At 42.7% G+C, this 24,412-nt stretch overlaps 1 protein-coding gene across 2 annotated transcripts in view; it reads right to left on the reverse strand.

Annotated features, from left to right (window-relative positions):
* The window catches only part of LOC147621340 (homeobox protein knotted-1-like 2), a 102,404-nt gene that overhangs the window by 52,470 nt on the left and 25,522 nt on the right, over nucleotides 1-24,412 (reverse strand). For both annotated transcript variants that reach the window (XM_086824071.1, XM_086824072.1), the window contains exon 4: nucleotides 1,920-2,170. In XM_086824071.1, coding sequence (XP_086680197.1) covers nucleotides 1,920-2,170 — 251 coding nt within the window. The remainder of the gene's footprint in view (nucleotides 1-1,919; nucleotides 2,171-24,412) is intronic.

Consider the following 24,412-nt stretch of genomic DNA (forward strand, 5'->3'; position numbering starts at 1 on the left):
ACAAACACAGAAAGTGTATGTGCAATCGTAAGAATTGGGCTACGTAGTAGTATGGAAGAAGAGAAGGCGGCGACGTGGGGTGGCTAGAGATCCCACCAGAGGGGGGAGTGTAAGAGGAAGACTACAGTGAAGAGTGTCTTCGGAAGTTTCATTTTCTTCACGAGGGTTGTAGGCTAGAATACCTTTAGTATTTTTAAGTCAAAAGTGGAGAAGACAATACAGAGGAGAAACACAGAGACCCTAATGAAATCACCTCCTAGCAAGTCCGCTGGACTACTACTCTTTCTCTTCTCTAATCCAAATCATATCTCTCATAGTGTTCTGCTCCTCATCCTTCGCAATCTTCACAAACTGCAAGTTCTCTAGCCTGCAAATTGTAATCATGAAAATAGAACCGCAGGAGTCCACTCCACTACAGTCCGTGCTCTCCTTTTCCTTTGGTGATCCCTAGCCACCACGTCTTGGAGATTTCCATCAAAAGATCTCAATCGCGCTTCTTGAACCCCGTCTCAGCCTTTGTTTCTTCTAGATAGATGTGCCACCCATTTCCTTGGGTATTCCATACTCTTTCTATTTTCATTCCCGCACCTACGGGTTTACGTGGCTGCCATGCGTCTCTTGACACCTGGCATCCATTGCATACCGGCTTATGTACATTCTATTCATCTATGCATCATATTTGGGAGAGGCTTGGGATTCGCCTCACATATAGGCCACCCCCTAGTGTTTTCACTGTCTTTGTGTTTCAAATCCTCCTTCTGTACAAACCACTTTATGACATTATATACATCATGAACATCATGACCCAACAACTCATCTCTCGCCTCGATCAAATGGGCACAGAAATGTTCTCCACAACCATTCCAATGCACTAAACCAACCACCTATATCAAAAACTTGCACAATGTCTATAGACCACCCTTTAGACTTGTTTAGATCAGAGCATACGAAGAGCCAGGGATTTAAGCTAGCCAGAATGTGTGTTCCCTAGGACATCTGAGAAGCGCCTTTGCTAGAGACTTGTTGCATTTTGATTTCTCCTTCACTGTAGTTGTCGAAGCCAATGCCTTGAAGTTGTTGTCACTAGGGTTTACCTGTAGGGAATCGTTGGGGCTTTTCTTTCTTATTTTAGTGCCCAGTCTCAGGGCTGTTGAGACAAAGAAGCTTTTTGGTTTATCTGATGAAGATAAAAGGTTTTGGATTGTATCTGTTGTGAGTAGATACTCAGACTCTTGTTTGATGTTTTGTTTTGGTAAAGGTGTTCTTTTCATAGAGTTCATGAAGGTTGAACCTCTTTGTGTGCCAGTCTGACAGCTAGGGAACTGATTCTGAGTAAGGATACATGGTTAGTTTTGTGTCAGCTGAACATTGACAAGACAGTCAATTGATAGTGTAGATGGTTTTCTTTGGCTTGTGTGAGCTTGGGTGAAGTGTTTGTGAGTCACAACCTGGCTGTTTGAAGACTGTCAGAAATCAATTGCCAACAGGCAAAAAGGCTAGTGTGCATAAGGTGTTTCTGTAGCAGCTGTGAGTGAGTTGGTGTCAGCAAAAGGTTTACTATGGTGGTTCTTGGTCTGGTTTGACAGGTTTGAGGGTTTAGAGGTGTTTGTGAACACAATGAAAAGGAATTATAACACATTTGGGTTAGTTTGGTCAAGCACAATCAAATTTGGATCAGAATAGGGTCAAGTGCAATCAGTTGTAAGTCCTAAGTATGATATCTTTTGGGTTTGAGGTAGCTTGAGGGTTGGGGAAGATCAAAGGACACAGGTGTGGAAGTTTCTGTTTCAGTTGAGTCTTTTGGATCGGTCTACTCTATTTCAGACAGATGGGTTTGTCTCAGCTGGTGCAATCAACATTTAATCATTTCTTATCAAAATTAAGAATAAAAAGACATGACAAGCTTCAATTTCTCTTACAGTTGGATATGGCCATTTGTTATGTTGATTCCACCAATCAAGAAGCTTTTGTTTTGCCTGCACTGGTAGCTTTCCTTTCTTTGTTTTCTTGAGAAATTGATGCTTTAGGGTATGTATATACCCACTATACTTCCGTAGTAAGTGCTCCTTAAGCTTCCGGTCCTCCAGTAGTGGGTCTATCATATCATAGTCTAGCTCACTGCAAGTTTCATCTTCCTCCACAATCCCTTCATTTTCTAGCACCTCTGCATCTATTACACATAGTAAACAACAAGATAAATTCAGAATTAACACTTTTTATGTCATTTACTACATGGTTTCAAATACAAATAAAAGTATATCTCTAGAAGAAATCCATAAAAGAAACATTTTCTTCTTAGTTGAGTATTTCCTGAAGCATAGAACACAATAAGAGCTCTCTAGATAATTTCTCCACCTTCTAAATTCCTTTTTGAACTTTATAGTTAACATATAATCTTATATCTTAAATATAATTAAGAAATATCATTTGAAAGGCCTATATTTGTGGCAGCATGTAGATTTTTATGCAACATTTACAATCATTATCAAATCCACCAGTTCTAAGTTGTCTACATGTAAATCAAAGTAAAAGGCCTAGGAATTTTTATGTTTTAAATTATTTCTAAATCTATTTCTACATTTAAAAAAGGAAAACTGAAAAAGAGCAATGTTTTAATAACTCTATGGTTTAGGCCTACATACATTCTCACAAACAATAAAAATATTTTGCAATAAGCATACAGTTTTCATTGTTGGGTTGAGGGGGATGAAACCCTTACCAAGAAGAAGATAAAAAGCATCCATGTATAACATTATGTTCACTCTAGAACGACCACGAGAGTATATATATTACGCATTATAAACCCCCTAGAGCGAATAATGTGAATGTATACAGGGAATAGAAGATCAATCCCCAAATGCTAGTAAGACTAAAGCCTTATGGAAGAATTTAAACTTCTCTCTCAAAAGAGCTTTCATAAACATATCTACCGATCTCTCCAACATGGAGCCTTTTCCTAACATAATGATAATGAACCTCAATGTGTTTTGTGAATGCATGTAAAACTAGATTTTTTGCAATTGCCATTGCCACTGCACTCCAATTGTTAGTGTAATGCGCTTGCCTGCGGGCACGTTGCATAACTCACTCCCAAGTGCCATTTTTTGGATGGAATTGATTTTTAATTATATGGAAGCCATCCAATGCTCACTTTCTGAAGCATCTTTTTACGAAACACGCTCCTCATTGTATGTTACAACTATGAGCGCTTGATCACAAAATAGCCTTGTGCCTAACAAGTAGCTAATCTTGTGTTACAAAAGAAGAGGTCAATTTATTGTCCCACAAAGTGTCTAACATCAATTTTGGGGTGTTGTGTTGGCCTCCTTGATTGCCGCTTATTCTTTGACCACTACATCATCACATCTACATAATCAATGGACTGAAGTTCAAGCTAACAATTTTGGATCCTCAATGATTCACATTGTGAGAATCCAATGCACCACTTTGGAACAAAGGCAAAAAAAAATCAAACACATCAACAAAGTGAGCTGTGATTTGCATTCCAACAAGGGCTATGTTGAGTATTCAATGAATACCACATCTCGATTGATTCTTATTTTCCCCATCATAGGCTAATACAAACAGTAACCTTTGCTTTTGAAACTATATCCCACAAATAGGCATTTTATGGCCTTGTCCTAAAGCTTGTGTTAGTGTTGTGAAGGCACAAGAGCATACGCTAAACAACCACATACACACATATGATTCACCACTCCATTCTAAGCACCATACAATAGCATAATTTTCAAAGCGTTAGTGGGACATCTACTTAAAACATAAGCTACACACATGATTATCTCCATCCAATCTTCATGAGGTAGTCTCTTGCCTTTAACCATACAATGTGCCATCTCCATTATGACGATTTTATATACAGTTACAATTTAGCACATGTACGATAAGATGTAAGTGCGTAACTTTTTGCAAGCACTAATTTGTAAGTTGTTGCAAGTAAAGATGTCTGATATCTTATCACATATTGTGAGCAAGAAGCTAAACAATAATAACTTCTAAGCATCACAGTTGAGGATGACCAATTTACTTATGGAAAAAGGATATTACAAGTTCATCACACGTAATGAAAAGGAGCTAGATATTGCTGAATAAAATACGATCCCACAACAAGTGCAGCATATAAAGTAAGGCATGAAAGAGCCAAAAGGTGCTATATTGATTTTCTATTTGTTTGTTTGTTGGACAAATTCTATGATTGTGTATATACAAGATGCATAAATGCCTAAGGAGGCTTGGAAAACCTTGGTGAATATGTACAATATAAATACTCAAGCTTGGAAGATGCAGCTACAATAGAAGCTGCATGATGTGAATAGAGGAAAGCTGAGTATAAGTGATTACTCAATGAAGGTTGAAGGGCTTGTAGATGCCATTACTTCTACTAGATCACCAATAGATGACGATAACATAGTGTTGGTGACCGTGAATGATCTTGGCAATGAATACAACCAATGTAAGATCTCCATTGGAGTTCAAGAGAACTTTTCTAATTTTTAGACATGAGGAGATGGATATTAGGAGAGATTCGTGCTATAGAACTTAACATGATCAAGATTTCTACTCACATGCACATAGAGGTAGGGGTAGAGGTTGACCATCATCAAGAGGCCGAGGTGAAGCCATTTTGAAAACAATAATCATGGACAACAACAACAAGAATCTTATATATAAACAAGGAGAAGAGTAAACTGTGGAGACAGAGGGAACCAAAGAGACCCTAGTGGTTGGCAAAGAAATCAAAATACAAATAGCATAGAGTTCTATTACTGTGGAAACAAACGCTATGGCAAAGGACTGCTATGAAAAGAATAATAATATTAAAAGTATAAAGTTGTAGCAAGGCAACTCTGTAGAATCAAATAAATATGATGATAGAAATGAGTAGCTATTTGTGACACAAGTAGTTGCTCAGTTCCACAACAAGAGACATGTCAAGATCATGAGATATTCTAACAACTCTAACCACATGACAAGTCATGTGTGAGTTGTTTAAAGATATGCAAAAACTCAAAAAACTTGGATATCTAAAAATCGGTGATGGTACTATGCACCTCATTGTAATAGTTACTTCTATCACAAGGACACCCAAGCCTGTTTTGAGAAGACTTGTCATTGATACACGTGTACAAGGGTTAAATACCCTATTAAGAGGTTGAGGTTTGAAGAAAATATAACCCATCATTATGCTTACATCGTTAAAGAAATATAAGAGTTGGATCCCACTTAGTTTGAGCATGAACTTGGAAATTAAAAACCAAAATATTCCATGGATGAGAAGGTGGTAGTAGTATATTCAAATGTAACATAGGAGTTAGTACCTTTGCCTAAAGAAAAGAAGACAATTTAATCAAGCGTAGCTTAGATACATCAATGAGCATGTATTAGCAGTATACACATACTTATGGAATTGCAGACAACAAAAAATTGATCTTTACATCAAATGGATATAAGTAATTCTTTCTTGCATGATTGTGATTTGCAAGAAAAAGTATACATGATGCAACCACCTAGTTATGAGAGTGATGTACACCTAGATTTTGTGTGCATGTTACACAAAGCCTTGTGTAACTTGAAGTACACACTCAAAGCATGGTCAAATCAGATAGTTGGATGCTGCACGAATGGTACGTGAGGTTACAATATCTAACCTTTTGTCAACAAAAGACTCAAGGATACAAGAATTTGAGTGCCAGCTGGAAATAAGGTAAAGGATTGAAAGAACGGAGCCTATAGATGAATTGAGACTACTCATTGAATGAGCCTCTCAGATAGATTTGTTTTCAATAAGCCCTCGGGCCCCTTCTCAAATCTTAACCTTGTTTTGGTCTACACTAACCCTCTCCCTTCTTCAATATTAGATTAACTTAACTGACGACCTCAATTTAAGAGATTTAACACTTAACTCGCCAAAATAGAGAGAGAGAGAGAGAGAGAGAGAGAGAGAGAGAGAGAGGCCGATCCAACTATCATTATGGGTATCTTGAAGGGTGACTTCATACTAAATGGATCCACTTGATATATTTTTCTATCCCTTACATCCAATTGTGCTTAACCTTCGTAATTGGTGTTGGGTGTTGCAACAATTTGACATCTTGGATAACAGTGTCGCCAAAGTTGACCTATTTATGTCGGATGATATATCCACAACACCGGCCAACTAGGAGGTGGTTGCACGTAGTTATCAGTGGATCATTAGTCACGGGTGGTTAGAGGTTTATAATACACACCAACATTTAAATATCTTAGAGTCCACCCTCTATTATACATTTTGTATTATAAAGATTTTCACAATAAATATTTGGAAGCCATGATGACTAATGTGGTATATAACTTTGAAAAAGTACATATAGAATATTTTAATATTACCACATATGATCTTATAGAATTCCAAGAGTTCATGAAAATTAACAAGCCCACCCATCCACCCCCTAGTTCAGGTGAAGATCAAGAAGAAACACAAGGTTCATCCATTCGTACTACCTATCCTATGTTCTCTTCTATGGCAAGTAAATTACTACACCCCTACTCTTACTAACAAAACTAAGGCTGATTGTATTTTCTCTGGACTACCTTCTATACCTAAGGATCTCCCCACTAATACTATTGTCCCCGAGGAGATCTCCGCACCCCACTCATCTCCACTAAGGCCACTACAAGAGGTACGTCCCATTCAACCATTACATGGAATTGAGCCTTTTACTGATAGCAATATTCTTGAGTCCTTGTCATGTTCACAATATGAAGGGCTTATCAAGGCAGGAAACTCCTTACTGAAGCCAAAACTAATGTTCAAGGTGTCGATTCAAATCACAACGTTTGAACCAAACGAAAGGATCTTGCTCGACGCTTATTCTACAGTGACATCAACATGGCAACCTTATGTACCCTATCCTCTGCACCAGCCCCAGATTGGGAGAAGATCTTACGAATTGTAAGAGAAGGTACCTTATGGAAAAATGTGGCAAAGCATACAAAGCTAGAAAATCCCCAATTAGCGGACTTGCTTGAGATCAAAATTGTTACATTCATGATTAGTTACTATTTCCACAGGTAGCGTAGGCCAAATCCTACTCACCCAAGAGGGTGTTATACCACCATCATAAGAGATGATACTAATCTCCACATTGAGTATTTTGGTATAGAGCCAGAGTGGCGTATTGAATACTTGACAATTCTTGATTAACAATTCCTGAGTATAGCCAGTAGTACTAGTGCTCACCACTAACCCAAAAGGATTGATCTGTTATACATGCCTCTTAAGTGGATGCTCACCCCATTACAGTTCCATGATGGCAGGCAAAGGGATTATCATGTGTACTATAATTTTCCACAATTTGTACTAGCAATATTTTCAGATATAGCACAACAAAGGCAATGAATGATGACCTAGATACAAGCAGAGTGTTGTATTCCACATCTCGGTATCGTGGGAAAACAGTCAAGTTTTTGAAGTTGATCCTTGTGCTTCTCGATCAAAACCAAAGGAGCGATATGATGGCTTCGATGGAGAGCAACTCCTCTTCAACATGAACACGGGGCCAAATGAAAGAGGCATGATAATGTACTATCATCGCCTAAGATGTGTTTCAGGGTACATGCATATAACCTTTGAAGATATGTTCGACATAGGGTTCTAGACATCTCACTCAAAATTTAGAAGCAGCTTAAAAAATCCTTAATCATGCCGCAACTTCTACAAATATGAGTTTGGCAACCAAGCCTTTTGACCTCGGTAGCAGGTTCTGAGGATGGAACCTACATCAAGTAGAGGGGACGTTAATCCCATTTTTGATTAACAAATATGCTCCTCCATTTGAGGACATTAATAAGTGTCATGCAAAGGCACTATAAAAGTTGTATATTATGAGACTTTTGCCACCCAAGTCCTTAGTAAGTTTTGGGCACCCAAGTGTGAAAAAGGGCTAGTTGTACATAAGGCATTTTCTCATAATAAAAGGACACAATTTTCCATTGTGCTATGAGAGCTCTTGCTTTGTCTTGTGAGAGAGAGAGAGAGAGAGAGAGAGAGAGAGAGAGAGTGTACTCTAGTGCATGTTCCTTTTCTATGCTTGTATGTGCGGAAGAGTGAGAGGTGGTTTCCTTGCATACGTGGTGTGAGCGACTTCGTAGTGACAACGTGGAGGTGGTGTTCAGAGGAGTGGAGTTTCCAAAGTGAGCTTGATGAGCCTCAAGGGATACGAGCTCGAAGCATTGGTAAGTACCCAACGATTGTTATGTCTATTTCTTCTCCCATTGGTGTTTGTGTGGAGTTTGTTCTTAGTAGGTACGATAGCCCATAACATTATGGTTTATGGATAATCAACATCGAAGCATCCTAACATATGACCAAACAAAAGGGTTGGTATACTTTCCTCAAGACTATGGGAGATTCCATCCTGGTAGCGATTAAAAATAATGCTAAATGCCTAGCTATGGGTTACGGTACCTTTTTTTATTTCTAGCAATCATGATGCTAAGAAGGTGTCTAATGTCCTTTATGTGTCAAAAATCAAGAGGAACATCATGTTGATTGTATCCGTAGTTGATCATGACTTGAAGGTTTTCTTCAATAGGACTGGTGCACTCATGCCAAATAATACCAGTGGACATGTTGTTGGGAGAGGAATCTAGTCTAACAGCTTGTATGAGCTATTGGCTTTTATATCCAGGGCAATCAAGGCATGGCATGAGACATTCAGGCACTTCATCTGGGCATCTAAGCTTTGTATTTTTAAAAGAGATGTAAAGATTTGGGATTGCGGTGCATTAACTAGTATTTTTAGGTATGTGATATGTTTGTGAAGCTTGTAAGATGGGCAAGTAGTATCGCCATGAATTCTCACAAAAAGAAAGACATTAGGACTTGTTTGGGGTCTTCTTGGGCCCTTTGATTTGCCCCAAGCCTAATGACAGTCATTAAGGAGTGGTGAAATGGGAGAAGGCCATGTGGAGAAAAATGTTGGGTTTCCCTGCCCCTAATATGTAGGGGTCAAACTTGAATCATACCATTTTTTTTAAAGAAATTGGGAAGAAAAATGCAAAATCTTTCAATAAAATCAAATTTCCCACCTTTTTTTAATAAAGACAGCTCAAACTGGCATAAATGACCCCACCTCAAAAAGTGGGCTAGGGCCAAAAACGCCCCCCCATCATTATCCCTCATTTAAAGCTACTTTTCCCTCTCCCCACTCCCTCTTCCTCTCTCTAAAACTAGCAATTCGGTTTGAGTCTCTCTCTAACAAAAAGAGTCTTTTTTTGGCCTCCTCCCTCCCCATTCTGCCTTCCCCTTCCCTCCTAAAGTTAGATCTATCTTTCTGTGCCTTCTTGGCTGTGGAAAGCTTGGAAAACAGTCCACTTTTTCCCCCATTCTTCACTCTCCTCTTGGCTATGGAAAGCTTGGAAAACAGTCCACTTTTTCCCCCATCAAGTCCATCCTCTCTTGCTTGCACACATCATAGTTCATCTCCTCACTCTCGGCATCTTTGCGGTCCCCTCGCCTTCTTCGCTACTCAAGCATGGCCACCCCCACCCAAGCTCTCCTATCTCAATTGCACAAGCTTGACCTCGGTCACTTGATCGAGAAGCTTGCACCCATCTTTCAGACATCTATTGACATGGAAGGCACCGCCGAACTCCATAATGACGTGTTTGGGGCGTTCACTAGCTACGTGGACACATACATGGCTGAATATTGTGTCAACTTTGAAGACGAGGAGGGGACTTGGGTGCCTGTGGATCTTATCAAGCATACCTACAAAGCAGACAAAAATTTCAGGTTTAGGCTTGCAAGATTCCTCAAAGGCCTTAGTAGCACATATCTAAGGGAGGAGGAAGAAGATAACCTGGTAGGTCTTGGAATGGGCAACATCGGCACAAGTTTTTTGAGGTGGGACATGACTCTTGCCCTCCTGATCTTGGAGGGAACACAGAAAAGCAAGGGAAAGAGGAAGGCCACTCCTCCAAAGAAAGCCACACCTTATCTCTTGATCAAGGAAGCTGACCCAAAGGAGGAGATTGTCACCCCAGTGCAAGAAGCATCTCTTGCACTTGTGACTCTGGCGGAAGAGCTGCAAGCTGAGGCTATGAAACGGGACATCGAAGGAGAGGATGTCATGGATGAAGTTCCAGAGCTCGAAGTGCGAACTCTACACCCCATCATAGTAGAAGGTGTAGAGTTCTTATTTTTGGATGACATCGCCCATGTCCTTGCGCTGCACCAAGATGAAACTCTCTCAGTCATTGCTATGTACGCGGGCATGCGAGACACACAACAGCCGTCCAAAGATGATGACATCCGCATTGACTTCAGTTCCGCAGATGTCACAAAGGTGCTTGCACTCCCGGAAAATCATGCCTCAATAGAGTCCCTTGTGGCAGAGACTCTTGTACGAATATCCCAGTGCAAGGATTTCTACGAGAGTGTGCCAGAAACTAGCTTTGCCCCTCACAAGCCGCTTGCCATTTCGGATTCCGTCAGCCTCGGGAGCATCAATATTAGTGATGCAGACCTTGCGGATCATGATGATGCCACTGAGGTAGTACACCCAATTTCTTCCCTTCTTAATTTGTAATTTTTTGAAGTCAACTCATTCTTCTATCTACTTTGTAGACCGCAAGAGAAATGGACTGGTTCGCAAGCCGAAAGGGTGGAGCACGAAAGGAGGTGGAGGGGAAAGATGCTGCGCTATGGCACTACATCCCGAGCTTCAATGCCGAGATGCTTCGCGTGATTCACAACGACTTTTCAAATGATGCGCAAGCTGAATTTTTGAAGTGCAGAGCCCTAAGCGCCATCTTGTCTGAAGCCCCTATAGCCCAAAATGCCCATAAATGTATTCTTGTAAATAGGGAAGCAGCTATCTATAGCTTTGGTGATAAAAGTGCAGGGTCTTTCCTAGGATTTTGTGGCCTTAGCCTTGGACAAGGCATCACTGATGCCAAAGATATAGCCGAACGCATTGGTGACAAACCATCAGTAAAGACTCTCACCCACGAGGCTTTCACCAAGCTCATCAAGCGAGTTGGCTAGATCCAATGTAGTCATTTGCCTTTTGTGAAAATCAAACAATTAATGACATCAAGATGTTTTTCGAGCTGATTTTAAGTTTTATCTTCTTGATGTGTTTATATGTTGTTGTCGTGTCCTGTCATTCATGTTTAAATCAAATTTTGTGAACGCTCGTCTGCCACCACCCGTCCGACTTTGGCTCGACTCGACGGGCCGATTTCTCCTGCGTATGGCCCCAAAAGGGTAGATCAGATGTGCGGGGTGCGCCGGGGCCGACGGGGGGGGGGGGGTGGGTCGCGCCGTGGAACCTGTGTGCCACAGAGCGACTTTTGCTTGTTTTGTTCACATGAGATCGAATGTACGTAGCGACAACAATTACATGCAAAAGACTACAATTACCTTGACAAGACGACAATCACTTGCAATAGAAAATAACTTTTTTGAAAATAGACATGGTTTTTCATTAATCAAATTGAGATTACAAAACACGGATTTGTTGCATTACAAAGGCTTCCCCTATCTAGTGAAAGAGAGCGTCCTCTCCACGGATACGCCTAGCTAGACGAAGATCAGATGGCTTCAAAGTGACACGTTTTGCATGCACCATGCATAAAACCGCATCTTGGAAAAGCGAAACCAAAATATCCTCGGCACCTTGTTGCAGAGCGCCTAGTGCCGCCGCCTGCACACGATTGACATCCCGGCACTGGTCGTGGATAATCTCTTTGACGAGACGCCCAAAAGGTGCCTTCGGAATAATTGGTGTGTAGGTCTTCTGATATTTGCGAATTTCTCTAAGGGCAGCTGTCCCTGGTCTCCACCTTTGCTTCTTCTGCGTTGTTGGGGGCGGTGGTGCTTGCGCGTGGCGAGTCCAAGCTGGCGTGTCATTTTTGAACTTTTGTCGCTGCTCTTGGAAGTTATCGGAAGGGGGTTCTGTGCGTTTAGGAATGGTTTTCCCCTTCTTAGCCTTTGCAGGTGTTGGAGTTTTCTTTGCCTTTGCAGATGGAGTCTTCTGAGCTGCTCTCTGCTCTGCCTCCTTCCTTACTCGCTCCTCTTCATCTTTCCTTTCTTTTTCCTCACGAAGCCTCCGTGTGTTTGCTGCCCTAACTTCTCGTTCAAGCTTCTGTCTCTTATTTTCTACTTCCTCAGCTGAGAGTTTTCTCTTTCCTTCACCAAGTGCATGAGCCAAGACTCTGTCTAGCATTGCATTGAGAATCCTATTACTCGGCAGGTGCTCCCTTTCTACTGTGTCTTTATTTCTCCTCTTTGTATATTCTGCTCGAAGACTTTGTATTGCCGCTTCCAAAATTGTGTCATCTTCGTATCCGGCCATTCGCAGGTCAGCAACAAATCCGCGAGCTTTTTTGTTAAGCCAATCCTCCTCCGCAGCAAAGAATGCTAATCTTCTCTCGTTGCTTGCGGCGGCCTGAGCTTCTTCTACAGCCTTCTTATCTGCCTCCGCCTTCCTAACTACCTCGTCTTCTTCCGCCTTCTTGGCAGCCTCATCGTCCTGTGCTTTCTTTGCTGCCTCGTCCTCCTCCTGTGTTCTGACGGTCTCTTCGGCTTCTTTTCTTGCTCTCTCAGCTGCCTCCATGTCCTCTGCTTCTTTCTGTAATCTCTCCGCTTCTTGGCGTTCTTGGGCTTCTTGGGCCTCTCGCTCAAGCCTCACATGCTCAGCTTCCAGATCCATTTCGGCTTGTGGGTAAATGTTTGGGATTTCAGTTCTATGTGCCACCGGTAAGGGCCCAAGGTCTTTGAAAATATCATCCTGCGTATTGGAGGGAGGATCATTTGGGGGCTCCATGTGCGTGAGATATTAGTGCACGAGCAAGAGAGAGAGAGAGAGAGAGAGAGAGAGAGAGAGAGAGAGAGAGAGAGAGCGCACGAGAGAGTCAAGAAGAGAGGAAGAGAGAGAGCTCACAAGTCAAGACTTTTAAAAATGACTATAAAACTCACTGATATTTATAGGGGGCCAAAATTACAAAAAAGTCAATTTACAATGAACGCGCCAAAAAGTGGCGAACAAGAATTATTGGGTGGATAACCACACGCGGCCATTTCTTAGTCGACCATTGTGCCGTTGCCTCGCTCTTTCACGTGCCATTGATGCATTGCACCCTTCTCTTTCGCCTTGCACCTACCACCTTCATGATTTTGCGCGTCAAAGATAAATTTCCGGCTCGCTTTTGGACCTTTCTCCCAGTAAGTGTACGGTAAAACCAATTGAACATTTCCTGAAACGCATTGTTGCAAACCTTGCCACCGCCATGACTCGTGTTCTTAAAATAGGCCGCCTTGGCTTGGTAATGTGATCGTTCCATGCCTTGGTTGCTCCAGAGTGCAAGAGACCCATATTCATCTAGAAAGAAGGAACTATGCGCATAGAGAATATGCATGTAGTGTGTTATATGAGTTTCCCTCCAAGCATCGATCATTTCTTCTGTGAATCTGTCAATCGAAGTCTTGAATGTAGCTATCTCTGCTTCATCAAGATACGGGCGCTCAAGAAGCCTCATCATCTCATCACAAGCTTCCCACACATGTGCACGCTTCAATCCTAGCGCTGCCTCATTGCCTCGATAGGTTGTTACATCACAAATCTGCTTCCATAATTCAAAATGTGTATGGCTTTGAGCCTCACCATAGTTTGAGAGCAGGTGTCTTGCTTTTGCACCACCCATACATATCTTATTAGGGTTATCTTGGGTACTTGATGGGTTTTTGCGATCCTTAGAGAGGGTGACAGCACCTGCGTGAAGCCCCACGGATGATAAAACGCAAAATTTATCTTTGAGGCGCAAAAGGTCTATGGGTGGTGCAAAAGCAAGACACCTGCTCTCAAACTATGGTGAGGCTCAAAGCCATACACATTTTGAATTATGGAAGCAGATTTGTGATGTAACAACCTATCGAGGCAATGAGGCGGCACTAGGATTGAAGCGTGCACATGTGTGGGAAGCTTGTGATGAGATGATGAGGCTTCTTGAGCGCTCGTATCTTGATGAAGCAGAGATAGCTACATTCAAGACTTCGATTGACAGATTCACAGAAGAAATGATCGATGCTTGGGGGGAAACTCATATAACACACTACATGCATATTCTCTATGCGCACAGTTCCTTCTTTCTAGATGAATATGGGTCTCTTGCACTCTGGAGCAACCAAGGCATGGAACGATCACATTACCAAGCCAAGGCGGCCTATTTTAAAAACACGGGTCATGGCGGTGGCAAGGTTTGCAACAATGCGTTTCAGGAAATGTTCAATTGGTTTTACCGTACACTTACCGGGAGAAAGGCCCAAAAGCGAGCCGGAAATTTATCTTTGAGGCGTAAAATCATGAAGGTGGTAGGTGCAAGGCGAAAGAGAAGGGTGCAATGCATCAATGGCACGTGAAAGAGCGAGGCAATGGCACAATGGTCGACTAAGAAATGGCCGCGTGTGGTTACCCACCCAATAATTCTTGTTCGCCACTTTTTGGCGCGTTCATTGTAAATTGACTTTTTTGTAATTTTGGCCCCCTATAAATATCAGTGAGTTTTATAGTCATTTTTAAAAGTCTTAACTTGTGAGCTCTCTCTCTTCCTCTCTCCTTGACTCTCTCGTGCGCTCTCTCTCTCTCTCTCTCTCTCTCTCTCTCTCTCTCTCTCTTGCTCGTGCACTAATATCTCACGCACATGGAGCCCCCAAATGATCCTCCCTCCAATACGCAGGATGATACTTTCAAAGACCTTGGGCCCTTACCGGTGGCACATAGAACTACCCACAAGCCCAAATGGATCTGGAAGCTGAGCGTGTGAGGCTTGAGCGAGAGGCCCAAGAAGCCCAAGAACGCCAAGAAGCGGAGAGATTACAGAAAGAAGCAGAGGACATGGAGGCAGCTGAGAGAGCAAGAAAAGAAGCCGAAGAGACCGTCAGAACACAGGAGGAGGACGAGGCAGCAAAGAAAGCACAGGACGATGAGGCTGCCAAGAAGGTGGAAGAAGACGAGGCAGTTAGGAAGGCGGGGGCAGAAAAGAAGGCTGTAGAAGAAGCTCAAGCCGCCGCAAGCAACGAGAGAAGATTAGCATTCTTTGCTGCGGAGGAGTATTGGCTTAACAAAAAAGCTCACGGATTTGTTGCTGACCTACGAATGGCCGGATACGAAGATGACACAATTTTGGAAGCGGCTATACAAAGTCTTCAAGCACAATATACAAAGAGGAGAAATGAAGACACAGTAGAAAGGGAGCACCTGCCGAGTAATAGGATTCTCAATGCAATGCTAGACAGAGTCTTGGCTCGTGCACTTGGTAAAGGAAAGAGAAAACTCTCAGCTGAGGAAGTAGAAAATAAGAGACAGAAGCTTGAACGAGAAGCCAGGGCAGCAAACACACGGAGGCTTCGTGAGGAAAAAGAAAGGAAAGATGAAGAGGAGCGAGTAAGGAAGGAGGCAGAGCAGAGAGCAGCTCAGAAGACTCCATCTGCAAAGGCAAAGAAAACTCCAACACCTGCAAAGGCTAAGAAGGGGAAAACCATTCCTAAACGCACAGAACCCCCTTCCGATAACTTCCAAGAGCAGCGACAAAAGTTCAAAAATGACACGCCAGCTTGGACTCGCCACGCGCAAGCACCACTGCCCCCAACAACGCAGAAGAAGCAAAGGTGGAGACCAGGGACAGCTGCCCTTAGAGAAATTCGCAAATATCAGAAGACCTGCACACCAATTATTCCGAAGGTACCTTTTGGGCGTCTCGTCAAAGAGATTATCCACGACCAGCGCCAGGATGTCAATCGTGTGCAAGCGACGGCACTAGGCGCTCTGCAACAAGGTGCCGAGGATATTTTGGTTTCGCTTTTCCAAGACGCGGTTTTGTGCATGGTGCATGCAAAACGTGTCACTTTGAAGCCATCTGATCTTCGTCTAGCTAGGCGTATCCGTGGAGAGGACGCTCTCTTTCACTAGATAGGGGAAGCCTTTGTAATGCAACAAATCCGTGTTTTGTAATCTCAATTTGATTAATGAAAAACCATGTCTATTTTCAAAAAAGTTATTTTCTATTGCAAGAGATTGTCGTCTTGTCAAGGTAATTGTAGTCTTTTGCATGTAATTGTTGTCGCTACGTACATTCGACCTCATGTGAACGCTCGTCTGCCACTACCCGTCCGACTTTGGCTCGACTCGACGGGCTGATTTCTCCTGCGTATGGCCCCAAAAGGGTAGATCAGATGTGCGGGGTGCACCGGGGCCGACGGGGGGAGGACCGATGGTCGCGCCGTGGAACCTGTGTGACTTAGTATTCGCCACATCGCGGCGCTAGGCTTATCGAGGTACCTAAATAACCATAATATTCCCCGATCCCTATCGAATGACAGATTGTGGTCATCCCCGCGGCGGTCAATGGGTTCCCGGACTAGATCCCTTTGACACAGATCGCTTAATATGAAGAGGAACTCCTTGACAAAATCAAACCACACATACTTGAGGGTATCAAGGAGTAAAAGCTATTGAGTGAAGAGGTATAGAAAAATCCGGCTACGTTCTGCTAAAGAATTGCCAGTTCTCTATCATCAGTAACAACTGGTTTATTCTAGCTCAAGAGATGGGAAAGGAGGCCCCCTCACGTAATTACTAAGGAGACCCTCCCTTCCGTGGGAGCTCTCGGCAGGGCGGGTGAGCGGATAACGGGAATCGAACGAGATAGATCACCCATAGGTGGTTTGCCTCCTATAACAGATATTTCGCGGATAGGTCCTTAGCAACCTCCACCAGGTTGCTTCATGCGGGGCAGGACCGATAAAAAGGACTCCTCGGCCATCAACCCCCAACCCTCTTCCGCCCATCTATTTACTGCATAAATTTCCTTGGTATAAATTCCTAGTTGATTCGGAAATTAGCCGAGAGAGATCAATCGCGCAGGTCAAACAGGCAAAAGTCGCTCCGTGGCACACAGGTTCCACGACGCGACCACCCGCCCCCCCCATCGGCCCCGGCGCACCCCGCACATCTGATCTACCCTTTTGGGGCCATACGCAGGAGAAATCGGCCCGTCGAGTCGAGCCAAAGTCGGACGGGTGGTGGCAGACGAGCGTTCACAAAATTTGATTGAAACATCATGACAGGACACGACAACAACATATAAACACATCAAGAAGATAAAACTTAAAATCAGCTCGAAAAACATCTTGATGTCATTAATTGTTTGATTTTCACAAAAGGCAAATGAGTACATTGGATCTAGCCAACTCGCTTGATGAGCTTGGCGAAAGCCTCGTGGGTGAGAGTCTTTACTGATGGTTTGTCACCAATGCGTTCGGCTATCTCTTTGGCATCAGTGATGCCTTGTCCAAGACTAAGGCCACAAAATCCTAGGAAAGACTCTGCACTTTTATCACCAAAGCTATAGATAGCCGCTTCCCTATTTAGAAGAATACATTTATAGGCATTTTGGGCTATAGGGGCTTCAGACAGGATGGCGCTTAGGGCTCTACACTTCAAAAATTCAGCTTGCGCATCATTTGAAAAGTCGTTGTGAATCACGCGAAGCATCTCGGCATTGAAGCTCGGGATGTAGTGCCATAGCGCAGCATCTTTCCCCTCCACCTCCTTTCGTGCTCCACCCTTTCGGCTTGCGAACCAGTCCATTTCTCTTGCGGTCTACAAAGTAGATAGAAGAATGAGTTGACTTCAAAAAATTACAAATTAAGAAGGGAAGAAATTGGGTGTACTACCTCAGTGGCATCATCATGATCCGCAAGGTCTGCATCACTAATATTGATGCTCCCGAGGCTGACGGAATCCGAAATGGCAAGCGGCTTGTGAGGGGCAAAGCTAGTTTCTGGCACACTCTCGTAGAAATCCTTGCACTGGGATATTCGTACAAGAGTCTCTGCCACAAGGGACTCTATTGAGGCATGATTTTCCGGGAGTGCAAGCACCTTTGTGACATCTGCGGAACTGAAGTCAATGCGGATGTCATCATCTTTGGATGGCTGTTGTGTGTCTCGCATGCCCGCGTACATAGCAATGACTGAGAGAGTTTCATCTTGGTGCAGCCCAAGGACATGGGCGATGTCATCCAAAAATAAGAACTCTACACCTTCTACTATGATGGGGTGTAGAGTTCGCACTTCGAGCTCTGGAACTTCATCCATGACATCCTCTCCTTCGATGTCCCGTTTCATAGCCTCAGCTTGCAGCTCTTCCGCCAGAGTCACAAGTGCAAGAGATGCTTCTTGCACTGGGGTGACAATCTCCTCCTTTGGGTCAGCTTCCTTGATCAAGAGATAAGGTGTGGCTTTCTTTGGAGGAGTGGCCTTCCTCTTTCCCTTGCTTTTCTGTGTTCCCTCCAAGATCAGGAGGGCAAGAGTCATGTCCCACCTCAAAAAACTTGTGCCGATGTTGCCCATTCCAAGACCTACCAGGTTATCTTCTTCCTCCTCCCTTAGATATGTGCTACTAAGGCCTTTGAGGAATCTTGCAAGCCTAAACCTGAAATTTTTGTCTGCTTTGTAGGTATGCTTGATAAGATCCACAGGCACCCAAGTCCCCTCCTCGTCTTCAAAGTTGACACAATATTCAGCCATGTATGTGTCCACGTAGCTAGTGAACGCCCCAAACACGTCATTATGGAGTTTGGCGGTGCCTTCCATGTCAATAGATGTCTGAAAGATGGGTGCAAGCTTCTCGATCAAGTGACCGAGGTCAAGCTTGTGCAATTGAGATAGGAGAGCTTGGGTGGGGGTGGCCATGCTTGAGTAGCGAAGAAGGCGAGGGGACCGCAAAGATGCCGAGAGTGAGGAGATGAACTCAAAGTGGCCAAAAGTGACTTATAAAGAGGTCTTTAAAACTTTTTTTATGTTTAAAAATTCACTTAAAACCTCCGAAAAAATAAAAACACGCGACATAACTTAAAAGTGCACAAAATTGAACGCAAATTGCGAGTAGCCAAAATTGTTTTGAATTAATCTCTCAAAATCTGTTACATAGCTTGCTTGATATGGATACATCTAGGGAAGGGAATGCTTTTACAAAAGTAAGATGCCTCTTTCCTCTTACGTAGAGGTGTGTTATCAATCACAAATGAAAAGTCACCTTTCAGTGCAAACCTAAGGCCTAAGTACTCCCTTAGGTTCGCCATACTATGATATCCCACACATCAGCTTGCGTGCTAACATGTACATCAAGCTGTTCTGCATCGTTGATGTCCGAATCGAGTGCTTGCCATTCGCCTCCAGTCAACTTCCAACGTCTGTAAGGAAAGATAATAGAGAGTTGTTGCTTTCCAAGTTGGTACCGAACGACCATCTTCTCCGACACCACCATGCACTTTATCTTGTCACCCTGATGTTGAATAACCTTCAAATCCCACGAAGGTGGCAAAAAGGCACTCATTACTGTGCCTCCCTTTGCAATCCACATTGTAGGAGTCCGGTGAACATCAGCCTCCTTGAACAAAAACACAAACAAATGTTAAGGCATGGAGAACGTGAGAGTCGCACGATGTGACCCATAGGTGCACTTCATTGCATTGCACACATCAATCTCAATCCGACGTCTGGTTAGTGCAACCAAAGTATTGTCGGGCTTTGGCCAATCATGGTCCGTGAGACTTGGTGTAGGGAGCCTCCGTAGAGTCCCAGAACCATCTCTTGACGTGGGTACAATATACTCTGCATAAAAGAAGAAAACTGAGCGCTCTAAAAGCTCTGATTCCGAACAACCAGTATATAGTAGCTTGCCGATTTCAAAGTGGTGCGCGTCAAAGGTTCCAGAAAGGGTCTCTAAAGGCTCCCATTCCACAAATGTCGACGGAAAGATGTCTCCACAGAACATTACAAGAACACACTTGAAAAAATCAAGCTTCCGTAGTAACATGAAATGATATTAGCATGTCTCAGTGCAGCCCATAAAACAAGAAGCACAAATAAAACTTACAATTTGCAGGAATGCGTTTGGGATTGGCATTGTCAACACGGAGTTGCGATGCCTTGTACACGTGTTGGATCATCACCTGCTTGCTTCCGTCAGCCCCCTGCTTGAGATCCACTATGCGACCCTTCCAATGGTGTGACTTTAACCCTATGTATCTGCGAGAGACTTTGTGGACTCCCCTTGTGCTTGGGGGCATCGTCACCCACATTCCTTTTGCAAAGGTGCTTGTAACCCACAAGCTAGTGTCGTCTTGTTCGTTGCTGCTGCTAAAGGACTCCACCCTTGAACGAGGTCGGCGACTCATTGTGCTTGGCTAACCGATTAAGCTAAATGCTATGAAGTTGTAGGTGTGTGAGAAGATCTCTGCAACCTAATGCTAGCAGAGCATATAAGCTGGCAAGAGGAGTCAAGAATGTGTATAAGCTAGCAAGAGGAGAGTGAAGAATGTGTGCAAGCAACAGAGGATGGACTTGATGGGAAAAAAAGTGCACTGTTTTCCAAGCTTTCCATAGCCAAGAAGATCTCTACAACCTAATGCTAGCAGAGCATATAAGCTGGCAAGAGGAGTCAAGAATGTGTATAAGCTAGCAAGAGGAGAGTGAAGAATGTGTGCAAGCAAGAGAGGATGGACTTGATGGGAAAAAAAGTGGAATGTTTTCCAAGCTTTCCATAGCCAAGAGGAGAGTGAAGAATGGGGGAAAAAGTGGACTATTTTCCAAGCGTTCCATAGCCAAGAAGGCACAGAAAGATAGATCTAACTTTAGGAGGGAAGGGGAAGGCAGAATGGGGAGGGAGGAGGCCAAAAAAAGACTCTTTTAGTTAGAGAGAGACTCAAACCGAATTGCTAGTTTTAGAGAGAGGAAGAGCGAGTGGGGAGAGGGAAAAGTAGCTTTAAATGAGGGATAATGATGGGGGGGCGTTTTTGGTCCTAGCCCACTTTTTGAGGTGGGGTCATTTATGCTAGTTTGAGCTGTCTTTATTAAGAGAAGGTGGGAAATTTGATTTTATTGAAAGATTTTGAATTTTTCAGCCCAATTTCTTTAAAAAAAATGGTATGATTCAAGTTTGACCCCTACATATTAGGGGCAGGGAAACCCAACATTTTTCTCCACATGGCCTTCTCCCATTGCACCACTCCTTAATGACTGTCATTAGGCTTGGGGCAAATTAAAGGGCCCAAGAAGACCCCAAACAAGTCCTAATGTCTTTCTTTTTGTGAGAATTCATGGCGATACTACTTGCTCATCTTACAAGCTTCACAAACATATCACATATCTAAAAATACTAGTTAATGCACCGCAATCCCAAATCTTTACATCTCTTTAAAAAATACAAAGCTTAGATGCCCAGATGAAGTGCCTGAATGTCTCATGCCATGCCTTGATTGCCCTGGATATAAAAGCCAATAGCTCATACAAGCTGTTAGACTAGATTCCTCTCCCAACAACATTTCCACTGGTATTATTTGGCATGAGTGCACCAGTCCTATTGAAGGAAACCTTCAAGTCATGATCAACTACGGATACAATCAACATGATGTTCCTCTTGATTTTTGACACATAAAGGACATTAGACACCTTCTTAGCATCATGATTGCTAGAAATAAAAAAACGTACCGTAAGCCATAGCTAGGCATTTAGCATTATTTTTAATCGCTACCAGGATGGAATCCCCCACAGTCTTGAGGAAAGTATACCAACCTTTTTGTTTGGTCATATATTAGGATGCTTCGATGTTGATTATCCATAAACCATAATGTTATGGGCTATCGTACCTACTAAGAACAAACTCCACACAAACACCAATGGGAGAAGAAATAGACATAACAATCGTTGGGTACTTACCAATGCTTCGAGCTCGTATCCCTTGAGGCTCATCAAGCTCACTTTGGAAACTCCACTCCTCTGAACACCACCTCCACGTTGTCACTACGAAGTCGCTCACACCACGTATACAAGGAAACCACCTCTCACTCTTCCACACATAGAAGCATAGAAAAGGAACATGCACTAGAGTACACTCTTACTCTCTCTCTCTCTCTCTCTCTCTCCCTCTCACAAGACAAAGCAAGAGCTCTCATAGCACAATGGAAAATTGTGTCCTTTTATTATGAGAAAATGCCTTATGTACAACTAGCCCTTTTTCACACTTGGGCGCCCAAAACTTACTAAGGACTTGGGTGGAAAAAGTCTCATAATATACAACTTTTATAGTGCCTTTGCATGACACTTATTAATGTCCTCAAATGGAGGAGCATATTTGTTAATCAAAAATGGGATTAACGTCCCCTCTACTTGATGTAGGTTCCATCCTCAGAACCTGCTACCGAGGTCAAAAGGCTTGGTTGCCAAACTCATATTTGTAGAAGTTGCGGCATGATTAAGGATTTTTTAAGCTGCTTCTAAATTTTGAGTGAAATGTCTAGAACCCTATGTCGAACATATCTTCAAAGGTTATATGCATGTACCCTGAAAGACATCTTAGGCGATGATAGTACATTATCATGCCTCTTTCATTTGGCCCCGTGTTCATGTTGAAGAGGAGTTTCTCTCCATCAAAGCCATCATATCGCTCCTTTGGTTTTGATCGAGAAGCACAACGATCAACTTCAAAAACTTGACTGTTTCCCCACGATACCGAGATGTGGAATACAACACTCCGCTTGTATCTAGGTCATCATTCATTGCCTTTGTTGTGCTATATCTGAAAATATTGCTAGTACAAATTGTGAAAAATTATAGTACACATGATAATCCCTTTGCCTGGCATCATGGAACTGTAATGGGGTGAGCATCCACTTAAGAGGCATGTATAACAGATCAATCCTTTTGGGTTAGTGGTGAGCACTAGTACTACTGGCTATACTCAGGAATTGTCAATCAAGAATTGTCAAGTATTCAATACGCCACTCTGGCTCTATACCAAAATACTCAATGTGGAGATTAGTATCATCTCTTATGATGGTGGTATAACACCCTCTTGGGTGAGTAGGATTTGGCCTACGCTACCTGTGGAAATAGTAACTAATCATGAATGTAACAATTTTGATCTCAAGCAAGTTCGCTAATTGGGGATTTTCTAGCTTTGTATGCTTTGCCACATTTTTCCATAAGGTACCTTCTCTTACAATTCGTAAGATCTTCTCCCAATCTGGGGCTGGTGCAGAGGATAGGGTACATAAGGTTGCCATGTTGATGTCACTGTAGAATAAGCGTCGAGCAAGATCCTTTTGTTTGGTTCAAACGTTGTGATTTGAATCAACACCTTGAACATTAGTTTTGGCTTCAGTAAGGAGTTTCCTGCCTTGATAAGCCCTTCATATTGTGAACATGACAAGGACTCAAGAATATTGCTATCAGTAAAAGGCTCAATTCCATGTAATGGTTGAATGGGACGTACCTCTTGTAGTGGCCTTAGTGGAGATGAGTGGGGTGCCGAGATCTCCTCGGGGACAATAGTATTAGTGGGGAGATCCTTAGGTATAGAAGGTAGTCCAGAGAAAATACAATCAGCCTTAGTTTTGTTAGTAAGAGTAACACTCAAAAAGGGGTGTAGTAATTTACTTGCCATAGAAGAGAACATAGGATAGGTAGTACGAATGGATGAGCCTTGTGTTTCTTCTTGGTCTTCACCTGAACTAGGGGGTGGATGGGTGGGCTTGTTAATTTTCATGAACTCTTGGAATTCTATAAGATCATATGTGGTAATATTAAAATATTATATATGTACTTTTTCAAAGTTATATACCACATTAGTCATCATGGCTTCCAAATATTTATTGTGAAAATCTTTATAATACAAAATGTATAATAGAGGGTGGACTCTAAGATATTTAAATGTTGGTGTGTATTATAAACCTCTAACCACCCGTGACTAATGATCCACTGATAACTACGTGCAACCACCTCCTAGTTGGCCGGTGTTGTGGATATATCATCCGACATAAATAGGTCAACTTTGGCGACACTGTTATCCAAGATGTCAAATTGTTGCAACACCCAACACCAATTACGAAGGTTAAGCACAATTGGATGTAAGGGATAGAAAAATATATCAAGTTGATCCATTTAGTATGAAGTCACCCTTCAAGATACCCATAATGATAGTTGGATTGGCATCTCTCTCTCTCTCTCTCTCTCTCTCTCTCTCTCTCTCTCTCTCTCTATTTTGGCGAGTTAAGTGTTAAATCTCTTAAATTGAGGTCGTCAGTTAAGTTAATCTAATATTGAAGAAGGGAGAGGGTTAGTGTAGACCAAAACAAGGTTAAGATTTGAGAAGGGACCCGAGGGCTTATCGAAAACAAATCTATCTGAGAGGCTCATTCAATGAGTAGTCTCAATTCATCTATAGGCTCCGTTCTTTCAATCCTTTACCTTATTTCCAGCTGGCACTCAAATTCTTGTATCCTTGAGTCTTTTGTTGACAAAAGATTAGATATTGTAACATCACGTACCATTCGTGCAGCATCCAAC

This window comes from Cibotium barometz, chromosome 30, assembly GCF_041138505.1.
Source record: "Cibotium barometz isolate CiBa-2024 chromosome 30, ASM4113850v1, whole genome shotgun sequence".
Lineage (NCBI taxonomy): Eukaryota > Viridiplantae > Streptophyta > Polypodiopsida > Cyatheales > Cibotiaceae > Cibotium > Cibotium barometz.